Genomic DNA, 13,210 nt, shown 5'->3' with positions numbered 1-13,210 from the left:
GGATAAATATATTCACATTTTTTTACACAGCTGTACATATATATACATATATATGTATATATATGTACAGCTGTACATATATATATATATATATATATATATATATATATCACACAAGCTAATGTTAAAAGGGCTTGCTTTAGCGCGCAGTACGCTGATTGGACACGTAGGGCGTGACGTCACATTGGTCACGTCACAAAAAAAGACAACACAGGTCTTCGTCTACCTTATTTGGAACCGCCCCTTCTGGGCGACTTAGGCTTCGGAGATTGGAATCATATCTCTGGCGGTAGCGTGGTGTCGTTTGTGAGAACGTTGTCACAGTTTGTTTTTGGGGGCGTTTCAGCCAAACCACGTCTACAATGACTTTACTGGGGACTTTGTCCAGGGTCATGGTGAGTGGAGACTGTATCCGGTTTCTGTTTCTCCCGTACACGGACACTTGCGCGAGTGAAATACGGAACGGTTCGCTCTTAGCTCTTTACTCTATATCTACTGCTACATTATTGTAGCTTAGCAACCTGGTTAGCTAGCTGATACCTGTGGGCTAAGAGTACCAGTTCCGGCTTATGTATCGAACTAACAAATGAACTCTGAAACTGAGATCTGAGTGGGATTTTATAGGCTTAGTTACTGACACGACATGAAGCTGACTGTTTAATCAGATCAGATGTTGTTGGAGTCACTAAAGCACTTGGCTGGAAAATCTAACTTGAGCTGCGTTTGATTAGCACGTTAGTAATAATCATAATAGTTTTTAAACCAGCTGTTTAGTTCAAGCACCGCTTAATCTTTAGGTAAGAGTTTTTGCGTTAACAGTTGCTTTAATTTAATGGATTATTGTGGGGATATAAGTGCTCATGTCGTCTCAGGGAGTTTTTCCTTTAACTGGCCTAAAATTACAGCTGTTTAAAAGTCTATGAATATGTGCAAGTGAATTGTATCCTGATGTTAGGAGCATTTACATTTACGGCATTACAGAGCAACTTACATTTTTATCTCTTTATACATCTGAACTGTTGCAACAGTGGCAACTTAAACCTTCTGATCAAAAGTCCAGTGGCTTAACCAGTGAGCTACGCATGTCCCGTTTCTGATTTTGATACTCTCTTTCAATTCAATTTAATTTTATTTATATAGCGCTTTTAACAATGGTCATTGTCTCAAAGCAGCTTCACAAAAAATTAAAGAATTATTAATTTTTTTTTTAGAAAAGAAAACATCAATCAGATGTTAACCCCCCCCCCCCTCTTTTTTTTTTTGCATCTCCTTGTTTCTTTTGCAGGCGAAGGGTGGCATGGCGAAGCCGTCCTTTCTGGTGAAGCCGGTGTCCGTGACTAAGATACCCGGTCGTTATCTGGCTCATCAGGAGTCTCTCCCAAAGCTTCCAGTGCCTCCACTGAAACAGACATGTGATAGATACCTAACCGCTTTGGAACCTATAGTGGATGAAGAGCAGCTGAAACACACGCGCAGACTCTTGGAGGAGTTCCAGCTGCCCGGTGAAGTGGGAGAAAGATTGCAGAAAAGCCTGGAGAGGAGGGCAAGCAAGCTGGAAAACTGGGTACAACATATTACTAACACTGGAAACATGTTGGTCTGAAAAAAGTACAGGGACATGATTTTGGAAAAAGCATCCAACTTCTGTAGTCGGAGTAAGACCAAGACCAAGTTGTATTTGTCTTTAGACATTTCTTTTGAGTTGTATGGGTTCCCTTTATGTGATTAAAGAAAGAAGCCATGAAACAGCATAGCAAGCATAGAGATAAGAAAAAAACGTTTTACGCAAGGATAGGGGAATGACCTGGAAAGACCTTGTACTTGTGCAGTGTGTCCTTATTCATGCCAAATATCACAGCAATCAAGCTTTTAGTCTACAGGTACATTGTCTTTCCTCAATCTTAACTTGCTCTGCTTTATGATTCTCACCATTTGTAATTCAGGCACAAACAGTGTTGACTTTTTTGGTACTTAAATTAACAATCTGCTGACTTATCTTTTTAATAAATAGTATTTCATAACACAGAGAATGTTGATGTTATGTTTTCTTCCCTCTTTCTCTAGCTCTCTGACTGGTGGTTAAAGACTGCATATCTGGACTACCGAATGCCTGTGGTTGTCCACTCGAGTCCTGGAGTCGTCCTTCCTCGCTTAGAATTTAATGACCATCTAGGTCAAATAAGGTCAGGACAGCACTGTATTGGTATGCTTGTGTATAAAAATGTTGGAAAAATCTTTGATGGTTTAAATAATTAGTCACTTCATTATTTGTTCTTTTTTTGAAAGCAAAACCAAATAACAAACAACGCTACTTTATTCTAGACTAATTCTAGACTTCTATAATATAGAACTCGTATGTAACTAATGACTTGTACACAGCTCATCATGCATGACCAAGGCTTGGTGCCAGTGATTCCAAGACTAATAATAAATATGGCAGCTGCAATGACCTTTGTACACACTAACCCAGTTGTACTTGAACTTACTATGAGTTACTCAGAATGCTGCAATAGCAGGAAGTGCTACACTTGGGTTTAGTTTTATTTCATACAGTCCAGGTTTCACTACCTAAAGACTGTCCTTAGGCCTGTGTTTGTTGTGTTTTGCAAGACTGAGCACATGAAGCAAAACTTCCAAACTTGGTATTAAGATCCGCCTCGGGTGATCGGATCACAAGTGCACTTAAGTGTGACTGAGGTCAAATGTGTCTTGTTATCTGATATAATCTGTCAACATGCAAAATTTAGTTTCCATAAAATATAGGCGTTTCTCAGTTATGCACAGTTCTGAAATTACAGTACAGTTTTCCTGTATCATGTCAGCTCCAATGAGCAGCAGTACCATCTGAAAGTTTAATAAAACTTCAACATCATGCTGAAATTAACGTTTGGGATTGTAAATCCACTTACAAAAATGTGTGTTGCCTTTTGAGATCAATATTAACTATGCATATGACTGTTGATTATTACCCACCTTTTTCTTGTTTTATGGCAATTGCCATCCAGTAAGTTGTGTTACACCCACCTATAGGTTTCACTCTCTCTCATCCTTCTGGCCTTCTAAAGCCGGCTTTCCATTCCAGTCTTCCTTAAAGAAATAAATTAAATGCTTACTTCCTTTATTTAATCGCTTAAATGATTAAACCTTTTAATTATGCCCAAAGATAACCTGAATAAATAAAAAATGCAGTTTTTAAATGAGCCATTAAATTGTGTTTTTAAAAAGCCTAGCCCTATGTGAAAAAAGTATTTGCCTCTAAACCTAATAACTGGTTGTGCCACCCTTGACAGCAACAATTGCAATCAAGCATTGGCAATAACTGGCAATGAGTCCATCACACTGCTGTGTAGGAATTTTGGCCGACTCTTTCTTGCAGAATTGTATCAATTCAGCCACGTTGGATGATTTTCTGTTTTTATTTTATTTATTTTCTGTTTATTTACTCTCTTTATCTTTGTGTAATATTAAAATTAGCTTGAAGATCCTAATCGTTCAAGTGCAACGAAAATCGATGAAAGAACCTGATGTCCATACTCCTGAAAAATATTTTGGCAACTGCTGCAGCATGACTTACAATAACATTTTACCTTATGCTGAATAAGGAGCCAAAAAATGTCCACAAACAGTAATTATTGGGGGGGCACAGTGGTGTAGTAATTAGCACTGTCGCCTTGCACCTCCAGGGTGCGGGTTCGATTCCCGGCCAGGCTCGATTCCCGTCTCTGTGTGCATGGAGTTTGCATGTTCTCCCCGTGCTTGGTGGGTTTTCTCCAGGTACTCCGGTTTCCTCCCACAGTCCAAAGATATGCAGGTTAGGCTAATTGGCGTTCCCAAATTGCCCGTAGTGTATGAATGAGTGTGTGTGTGCCCTGCGATGGATTGGTACCCTGTCCAGGGTGTATCCTGCCTCGTGCCCTAAGTCTCCAGGTCCTGCAACACTGAATACAGAATAAAGCAGTATAGAAAATGAGTAAGTGAAAAAATATTGGTGTAACTTGTGTTTTAGGCAGTGACAAAATATCACCTAGTCTAGGGTTGGGTCGATAGACAATGCCAGTGTTCATCGCCGATGGCCGATAGACTGCACGATGCTAAGCCGGCATCGTGATCCTCTGCCCGGCCCCACCAGCAACCAGCGCTCGAAAAACACACACTTAATCACACTATATAGCCAAATAAAATGCATGCTTTCAATTTTCAATTTTTACAGTGAACTCCAAACGAATTACCCGAACTAGTTTGTTTTCATTAATAAATGAGGCATACAAAAACAGCAGAAAAAATCGAAATAATTTTTATTAAATTGGATTGAATAATCTACACCAAATATGGCTTTTCCATGGTTTTACCATAACGAACAGACCTTGAAACAAAAACAAGTTTAAAAATGAAGGTTTTTGGACGGAAATACTAACACGTTCATCTTTTCTGGCTTTAATAAGCTGCGAAGTGGAGTAACAACATTACCCGCTGTGCTGAACACACGTTCAAACGGAGCACTGGTTCAGTTGTTCGTAATGACACTGGCCATGAACTGTATTCCGCGGCATGGTGAACACGCAAATGGTCATGTAAATTTGTCATCTGCGCATCTTTTGCATGGACAACTTTACCGCAAATCCTACACACTACTTCAGATGTATCTCGTGGCTGTCCTATTTCATTCGGTCTAAAGCCAAAGTATTGCCAGATAGGTGAATTTGCACCTTTTTTAGCAACTAGGTTTGTCGACGCCATTATAACGACACAGATCACTGTGCCCATTCATGCCAGAGTCCTGCGAAAAAAGTGATTGCCAGGTGGTAATTTGTGTGTAACTTATTTTTATTTATTTATGGTTTGGTTATGAGTAAAACAAAGACCATGCGGGTCAGGTAGTAGAAACGGTAGGCTACAATTAATTAATTCATTATAAATTAATTATTTAACCACACCTTTATCTTCTTATACTCTTTTTTTCTTTTACAGTTGTTTAAGCATTTCACTGCATATCATACTGTGTAAAATATACCGTGTAAAACAAAAAAATTGAATTAGAATTTTGTCTATATTTTTACAATCAACTCAAAATTAAATTTGTGACTCAGTTGTAGAAAGGACACCCGTATAATCTGCTTACTTTAAGTTTAAAAACGGTGTAAATTTAACATTGCCAGTCCTTGTTTGAATGTGCATTGCTGTTTGTTTCTCACAGGTACGCAGCCTCATTGATTGCAGGGGTTCTGGATTTCAAAACCATGATTGACAAGTGAGTATTTATTTTTTTTTATTTATTCCAAAATTCGTATCTAAATTGGCAGGTTATGCCGTGTCAAAATGAAATAATTAAAGCTGGTTTCTAATGACAAGCACGTTCTGTGTTCCAGTCAAACGTTACCAGTGGAGTATCTTGGTGGAAAGCCACTGTGTATGAATCAGTATTATCAGATTCTGTCCTCTTGCCGCATTCCCGGGATAACAAGTGACTCTGTGGTGAATCACGCTTCGAGCAGCAGACCTCCTACTTACATCACCGTAGTGCGCAACTTCCAGGTCAGTGTACAGAGGCAGATTCTTCACGAAACACCTTCTTTTTTTTTTAACTGGCAGGATGCTCACACACACCTTGACCCCTCCACACCTAAGTTCTGTACTTTGATATGAGTAAGCAACTCCAGTATTGATTTCTCAATCAGTGTTGATGTGGGTTTGGGATCAATTTGTCCCTTTGAAACATTCAACAGGACAAAATAGTCTTGTTCAGGTCTCAGCCATCTAAGCTGAAGATTTAAGGATATGCTAAAGAATTCTGAATTCTGATGTCTTTATGATTCCATCCACACTGGCAAAAGCCCCAATGCGTGATGCTACCACACACCACAACAACTGATACAGTGTTACATTTAGGCATTTGGCAGACGCTCTTATTCAGAGCGACTTACAAAACAGATGCGTCTCAAGTCGTCGTTTAAAGATATTCAAAGTCTCAGCTGTACGGACATCTAGAGGAAGTTCGTTTCACCACCTAGGTGCCAGAACAGAAAAGAGCCTGGATGAATGCCGACCCCGATCCCTGAGAGAGGGTGGGATGAGACGAGCAGTGCTAAAGGATCGGAGGAAACATGGTGCAGTGCGTGGTGTGATTAGAGCAGAGAGGTAAGTAGGTGCTGGGCCATTTTTAGCTTTGTAGGCAAGCATCATTGTTTTTGAATGGTGTGGTGTGGGAGAACTTGGGAAGGTTAAAAACTAGATGTGCTGCTGCATTCTGGATCAGTTGCAGAGGACGAATCGTGGACAGAGGCAGGCCTGCCAGGAGTGAGTTGCAGTAGTCCAGTCTTGAAATAACATGGGACTGAACAAGCACCTGAGTAGCCTGTGAAGAAAGAAATTGACAAATTCTTCTGATATTGTAAAGAAGGAATCTACAAGAGCGAGTGTTCCTGGGCTTAAATAAGTCACCTTTACTCCTCCAAACATACCTTTCTCCAGATGGCGTCTTCTTTGTCAACCTTAGTCAGTATTTTGGAGCAGTTCATTCTTGGATGGCAGCCTTTCAGTCCATGGTGATGTAAAACGGGCTTGACTGTAGACAGGTGTTTCAGCAGGCTGGTTCTTCACTACCTGAACCACCTTTATCTCGGCTGATGGCGACCGTTTGGTCTTCCTCCAGATCGTGGCAAAGTGGCTACACTGAGTAATAACTTGTACTTTACATGCAATTTTATAAATTGATTAAGGATTTAGGCTCCAAGAGACATTTCTGATTTGTATATGTCTTTCATCCTTTTCATGCTGAGCTCCTTGGACTTTCCTGTTGTACTGTGGTACATTTTAACAATGGTCATTGTCTCAAAGCAGCTTCACAAAAATTAAATAATTTTTTAGAAAAGAAAATATTTGGAAGTGTGTACATTTAGGGATGTTCCGCACCACTGAATTAACTATCTGAGTGGGAGTTGGTATAATTTTGACCCTGTGTTAATAGGGTAAAAACCTCAAGGAAATTAAATCTTGTTCCATAAAATCTGGTGTTTTCCACTATTAAAGATTTTTTTCAGAGAAATACCAGTAGAAAGAAATAATTGAAAGCCCAATGCAATGACATTCACAACTGTACATGACAATATTCTCTCTCTCTCTATCTTCTCTGCACTGCTGTAGTTCTTTGTGTTGGATGTATACCACAATGATGGCACTCCGCTGACCGTGGATCAGCTCTACACTCAGCTGGAGAAAATCTGTAACTCTTCCCCGCAGCCCAGCGAGGACCCGATCGGCATCCTCACCTCCAATCATCGCGACAGCTGGGGCAAAGCCTACGCCAACCTCATTAAAGGTCAGAGAAGTGTGTAACCTCGGGGAGTGGACCTGCAGTAGGGGTGTTCAGTGCTAATTTGTAGAGATTTGGGAAATTGATTTAGTGATGTGTTGGGATTCTGTTCTCTGTGGTTATTCATGTATGACTCCAAAATCAACAACAACAAAATTTTTTTTATATTTGTTTGCATTTGAGGTGGTAAAATGTTGCAGTTTCTTTATATTCGTACAGTTGGTGTGCTCTAAACTGGTCACACATTGTCAAGCAGCCCAGTGTCATGTGTGGTAGGAGTGAATTATTTGCTATGTTTGGCTAGAATTGTAACCACAAAAAAAAAACAAAAAAAAAAATCATTATTCATCGGGATATTTAAAAAATTGTGATACTAACAGTATTGCAGAAAACTCCTTGTTAAATTTCCTTGTCTATATACAGTAAGCCTCTGACATGATGATTGGCGTACCTTTGAACTCTTAAGTTAACATTAATGATTAGTGCATTGATCTAAATTAGATTTTGTTTTGTAGTGCCGTTTCACAAGTGTCTAGTATCATAGACTTTAAACAGCCTCCAAACTCCCCAGATCTTTTTTGAGAGTCATTCAGAGTGTATTGGATGCACCGGACAAACAAGCCACAGTTGCCCCGGTACCACAAGACCTAAGTGGTTTTAATGTTAATGGTTTTAATGTTATGACTGCTTGGTGAATGCCTGACCTCACATGGATATTTGCTTGCTAAGCATTAGTTTTTGATTCAGCCCCCTCTTTGCTTGTTTAATATACAGTATATCTCTTATGGAAAGGCTTTCCACTAGACTGTGGAGTATAAAAAATATTTAAGGGTTGTTGAGGCAAATTAATTTGGCCACATTTTAGTTTTCTATTTGTCTGAATTCAGCTAAAAATGCAGGGGTTCCCCAGATCAAAGCATTTTTAAAGTTACACTTTTAACATATGAAATTTCAACTTGATCACAGTATAAATGGTTTGATAAAAGAATAGCTGATATTTATTTATTTATTTATTTATTTATTTAAAAAAATATATATTTTTTTTCATATTCCAGATAGAAAAAATAAGGAGTCCGTGCAGAAAATTCAGACAAGCATCTTTATAGTGTGTCTGGACTCTCCAATGCCACGGGTCGCAGACAAGATGTACCATACTCGAGCAGCTTTACAGATGCTGCATGGAGGAGGCAGCCAATGGAATAGTGGAAACCGCTGGTTTGATAAAACACTTCAGGTTAGCCTGGGGAGAGGATAAAGATCAGTTCAGTGGTAATATACTGAAAGAATGAACACACTTGAAGAGCTTATTTGCAATACTACATATATCTCCATTTTTTTTAGAAATTGTCACAAATCATGTTTTTTTAATTAATCTATTTTTTATGTAATATCAATCAAATTTGTGTGGGGTTGTTTGGATTAAGTAAAAAATAACTTGTCTGATTTAGGATTTAGAATTTGGCATGTATGAAGAATTATACACGACAGTCAATTTACTTTTTGGGGAAAAAAAAAATGCAGGATCACACAAGAAGACATAATATTTTTATACGCTGGCCCAAATAAAGAGTTTTTTAACTATGTAAAAAAAAAAAAAAGATTTACATTTAGGCATTTGGCAGACGCTCTTATCCAGAGCGACTTACAAAAAGTGCTTTTATGTTTACAACTTTGGATACATACTTACACTGGGTTAACTAGATTAATAATTTAAAGATTTAATTTTAAGATTTAAAATCAACTTTCAGAAAAGATTTTAAGTAAATATGGTCTGTAAATGTGTGCAACCTTATTTATATAAGGGAGGGGGGACTGACATGTCCTGGAGTTGGCAAATGGATAAATAGGTAGGGGGTCATTTGAAATCCCCTGCTGTAGCCCTGAGTTTGGCTGTTTCTCTCTGTGTAGTTTATCATTGGTGAAGATGGGACATGCGGTCTGATCTACGAACACGCCCCTGCAGAAGGTCCTCCAATCGTTGCGCTGATTGATCATGTGGTGGAGTATACGTAAGCATCATGATAAACATTTTAATGCAGACTATTTTTAAAATATAATTCCAGCAGGTCCTAAGTGTTATGTTTGGTCCTGTCCATTAGAAAGAAGTCAGAGATGATTTCTTCCCCCCTGGCTCCTCTTCCTGTGCCCCAGAAACTGCGCTTCAACATCACACCAGAGATTAAAAGCGACATTGAGGAGGCCAAGCAAAACATGAATTTGTAAGAAGCTCTAGATTGAAACCATTTCTGCTGATTCAGTTCAACCTTCATCTTTGAATTTCAAAAATAGTTAATGTGCAGAGTTTTTTTTTTTTTTTGTGGACTGCCAAATTAATACATAAACCTGTTATACATCTTATTCTTATGCATCTAAGCTGTAGTTATTAATAATGATGCTCTGAGATCAGTTAAAAGGCTGTGTGCTATATAACCCTTCCTTTGATTTGTTGCAATTCTCTAGACTTTTGAAAAAGTTTACAGAACAGCAACAAATCATATGCAATTATTATAATATTATAATAATTATATGCAAATGCATGGCCTTTTAACTGACCTCACAACATGCACTGTTTAAATAGCATGTATTTTGTAGACCAACAAACTTTAGTTTGCTAAACCTTCTATAAAATAGTGTTCAGTGGAAAGAGACCTCCGAGGCCCCATCAGGGAGCAAATATGATTTACATGATGGATCATTCTTTACGGCAGTTACACTGACATGAAAACATGCTGGCATGAGCGTATCAGCACAGCAGCATAGTTTGGCTTTGATGTGGCCACAAAGTCAAATAGCACACACTGTGTGTGTGATAGGAGATGAGCTGTAATCACTGATCTAAAAGGTTAGACATAAAATAGAAAGTAGGTGCACACAGGATTACAGTAAAGCCATCTGCGCTACTGTGCGCACATGTTATTATTGTTTTCTGCATTATTAATGTCTTTTCCACAGAATGGTTCATGATTTGGATGCGAAAGTCGTTGTGTTCACCCACTTTGGTAAAAATGTTCCAAAGTCATACAAGATGAGTCCTGATGCTTTTATTCAGGTGGCTCTACAGCTGGCATATTACAGGTAAGTTCAGCAGATAAGCTGTACTGCTTACTTCTGTCTGTTCAAAGCTGTGATGACTTTGTGCTAACCATATAAACATGTACAGGCATTATATGTATAATTATATGAAATTGGTAGTATTCACCGCACAGACAGCTTTACAGAACAGCCATTGTCCACCATTGTGCTTCCGGACTCATTTCTCCTGCGCGCGCGCACACACACACAAACATAATATACCAGACATTTTATACATTTACTAATATACTAAAATATTGTAAATAATTATAAGTATCTGGTGCACTGCAATGTCTATTTTACATACAATTCATGAGAGTTACTTCTGTGATTGAACCGGAAGTGGAACCGGGCCGAACTTGGTGAACTGGGCCGTTCATATCTGTGAACTTTAATGTTCGTAAGTTGGTGACTACCTGTAGTATGTATGTTCTATAAGTGGATATATTGGTCTGATTTCTCAAAGGTACATTAGGTACGTAGTTTGTGATTTAAATAATTGAAAACTTGCCATTTCAACTTTTTTCTTTTTTGGTGGAATGTGTTAGGATGTATAAGCGTTGCTGTGCCACCTACGAGAGTGCCTCTCTGCGAATGTTTAAACTTGGCCGAACAGACACCATTCGCTCAGCATCCATTGACTCTGCCAACTTTGTCCGAGCCATGGATGACCCTGTCAAGCAGGTTGGTTTTATTTATCTTCAGCTCTTATTACTTTACAGTACACCATTACAAATTGCTCTTTGGCTTTATGTACATGGGGCTTAAATGTCAGAAACTATAGAGTAACCTTTTAAAGTTACATGAATCAAGCTTTCTGTAAGCAGTTAATCAGACGTCTTCTGTGCATGAAAGTTTGAATACATAATAGAAATTGTATAGATATGGATGTTTATAAATGTAAATACAGGATAAATTTGGCTTATTAATAGTTGAATCAAATGACAGTTACAGTATTGCATCCGCCCTAGTGGTATTTTGTGCAGGGTACATTTGTTATTCTAATAATGTTAAAAGATGCCTGTTTTGACCAACAGCACCCAGAGAAGGTGACCCTGCTGGAGAAGGCAGTGAAGGCACACAGAGCGTACACAGACATGGTGAGAGACTAGACTCGGGTTTAAACTTATGCTACAATTTGTAGAGACATGCATGGGTGATAAAGCTGGGTGGTCCTACTGTACGTTTGATACAGCAATATGATACAGCTGGGTAGCGATACAGTCTTGCAGCTCCAGGGTCCTAGGAGTATTTGTGTATGTTTTGTGTAGGCGATCCATGGACAAGCCATCGACAGACATTTGCTTGGCCTGAAGCTGCAGGCTGTTGAAGAGTTGTCTGTCCTACCAGAAATCTTCAAGGACAAGTCTTATGCCTCAGCAAATCACTATAAACTTTCCACCAGCCAGGTACAAACATCTTTACTTTGGTGTGATGGACACAGCATGCACTTTCTTTATACAGTTCAATCTCAGTATGATTGAGGAAAACCAATGACTATACTTTGATGCCTGCCTTCTTTTCTCTCGTCCTCCATTCAGGTCCCAGCTAAGACCGACTGCGTGATGTGTTTTGGCCCAGTTGTGCCCGATGGCTATGGGGTTTGCTACAACCCCATGGAGAAACACATTAACTTTGCAGTGTCTTCTTTTAACAGCTGTGCAGATACCAGTGCCACTCACCTGGCCCACGCTCTCGAGGGTGCTTTGCTGGATATGAAGAGGCTGCTGGATCAGACACTCAAATCCAAGCTGTAAATGAAGTGAAACTCACTACTGACTCTGTGGCCATTTCATTGAAGTATTGAGAGGACATTAAGTCCAAGCTGAATAACTTTTCATGAACAGTATGCCAGTCATTTTGCACGGAGCCATTGTTTGGAATAATAAGACTTTTTTATTAGGTTTTACTGCCCTGGTGACTAAAGTAGTCACTTGAAGCAGATGGCACTTAATTGTTTTGTTTTTTCCTCAGAAGTAGGAATAAAATAACTCATAAAATTTCAAACAAATTTAACAAAACTCTTAAGAGACTACTGGCATTCATTCATTTCATCCTTTGTACAATAGAGCTAACAGCTGTTTAATTTCTTTTTTTCCTATTGATTTAATTTTTAAATCTTAAAACCTAAGTAGGATTTTAAATGTCATTATTTACCACTATGCCAATTTTGTGTGCGCATATGTATAGAGAGCGTATATAGATGTGAAATTTAACTTAGCGAATCAGATTATTACTATATACTTTAATAATGAGCCAGAATGATGTTTTTTGACCTATGTGCACAATGATTTGCACAGACTGTAAATTATTTAACATTCTTGTTATAGCGAGTACCATGTACTGTATTTAGAGATTGTAATCGCTACAGCACTGCATAAACAACTTTTATTTTATTTTTGTAATTAATGTGTAACTTGTAACTTCTACAAGTGCTGAAATAGTTAGTTCTCTGCAACAATTAATTTCTAATATTCATTCTTATGTTCAGCAATAAACGAAGTTCAGAAAGTCCATGTCTGGAATTAATTTGCACTAAATAATTAGGGCTTGGTTAAATAATTATATATCTTAATGGCAGCAGGATACATAGATGACGACCAAGGGACACCTGATGGTGTGAACAACAATTTGAAAATGTGGAAAGAAGTTTTGAAGTCTTTTCAAATTGGGAAAAAAAAATATTGGAAAACTCCAGGTGGTAGTCATGTGCCTTTTACTGAGGACTGGCTTCTGTCTCGCCACTCTATCATACAGGCCTGATTGGTGAAGTGCTGCAGAAATGGTGGTTCTCCTGGAAGGTGTTCCTCTCCACAGAGAAATGCTGGA

At 38.6% G+C, this 13,210-nt stretch overlaps 1 protein-coding gene across 2 annotated transcripts; it reads left to right on the top strand.

Annotated features, from left to right (window-relative positions):
• Positions 1-235: 235 nt before the first annotated feature.
• crata (carnitine O-acetyltransferase a) lies at positions 236-12,886 on the top strand. Of its 2 annotated transcripts, none has more exons than XM_053485882.1 (14): positions 236-395; positions 1,286-1,564; positions 2,065-2,183; positions 5,195-5,248; positions 5,367-5,532; positions 7,141-7,315; positions 8,365-8,543; positions 9,218-9,318; positions 9,409-9,528; positions 10,262-10,384; positions 10,930-11,065; positions 11,419-11,481; positions 11,653-11,790; positions 11,923-12,886. In XM_053485882.1, exons 1-14 carry the CDS (start codon positions 363-365, stop codon positions 12,136-12,138), a joined length of 1,902 nt encoding a protein of 633 aa, XP_053341857.1. In that variant the 5' UTR covers positions 236-362; the 3' UTR covers positions 12,139-12,886. The 2 variants fall into 2 exon arrangements, with proteins under 2 accessions (XP_053341857.1, XP_053341858.1); XM_053485883.1 differs by lacking the exon at positions 236-395 and adding an exon at positions 455-797.
• Positions 12,887-13,210: the final 324 nt, after the last annotated feature.

This window comes from Clarias gariepinus, chromosome 24 (assembly GCF_024256425.1).
Source record: "Clarias gariepinus isolate MV-2021 ecotype Netherlands chromosome 24, CGAR_prim_01v2, whole genome shotgun sequence".
In the NCBI taxonomy this organism is placed as follows: Eukaryota; Metazoa; Chordata; class Actinopteri; order Siluriformes; family Clariidae; genus Clarias; species Clarias gariepinus.
Note: the sequence above shows the minus strand (reverse complement) of the source record. Positions and strands in the feature narration are given on the sequence as shown.

Coding starts and splice junctions, on each gene's coding strand:
- crata (XM_053485882.1), top strand. CDS start 363: ATGACTTTACTGGGGACTTTGTCCAGGGTCATG. Junction 396..1,285: donor GGACTTTGTCCAGGGTCATG/GTGAGTGGAGAC, acceptor TTTCTTTTGCAG/GCGAAGGGTGGCATGGCGAA. Junction 2,184..5,194: donor GACCATCTAGGTCAAATAAG/GTCAGGACAGCA, acceptor TGTTTCTCACAG/GTACGCAGCCTCATTGATTG.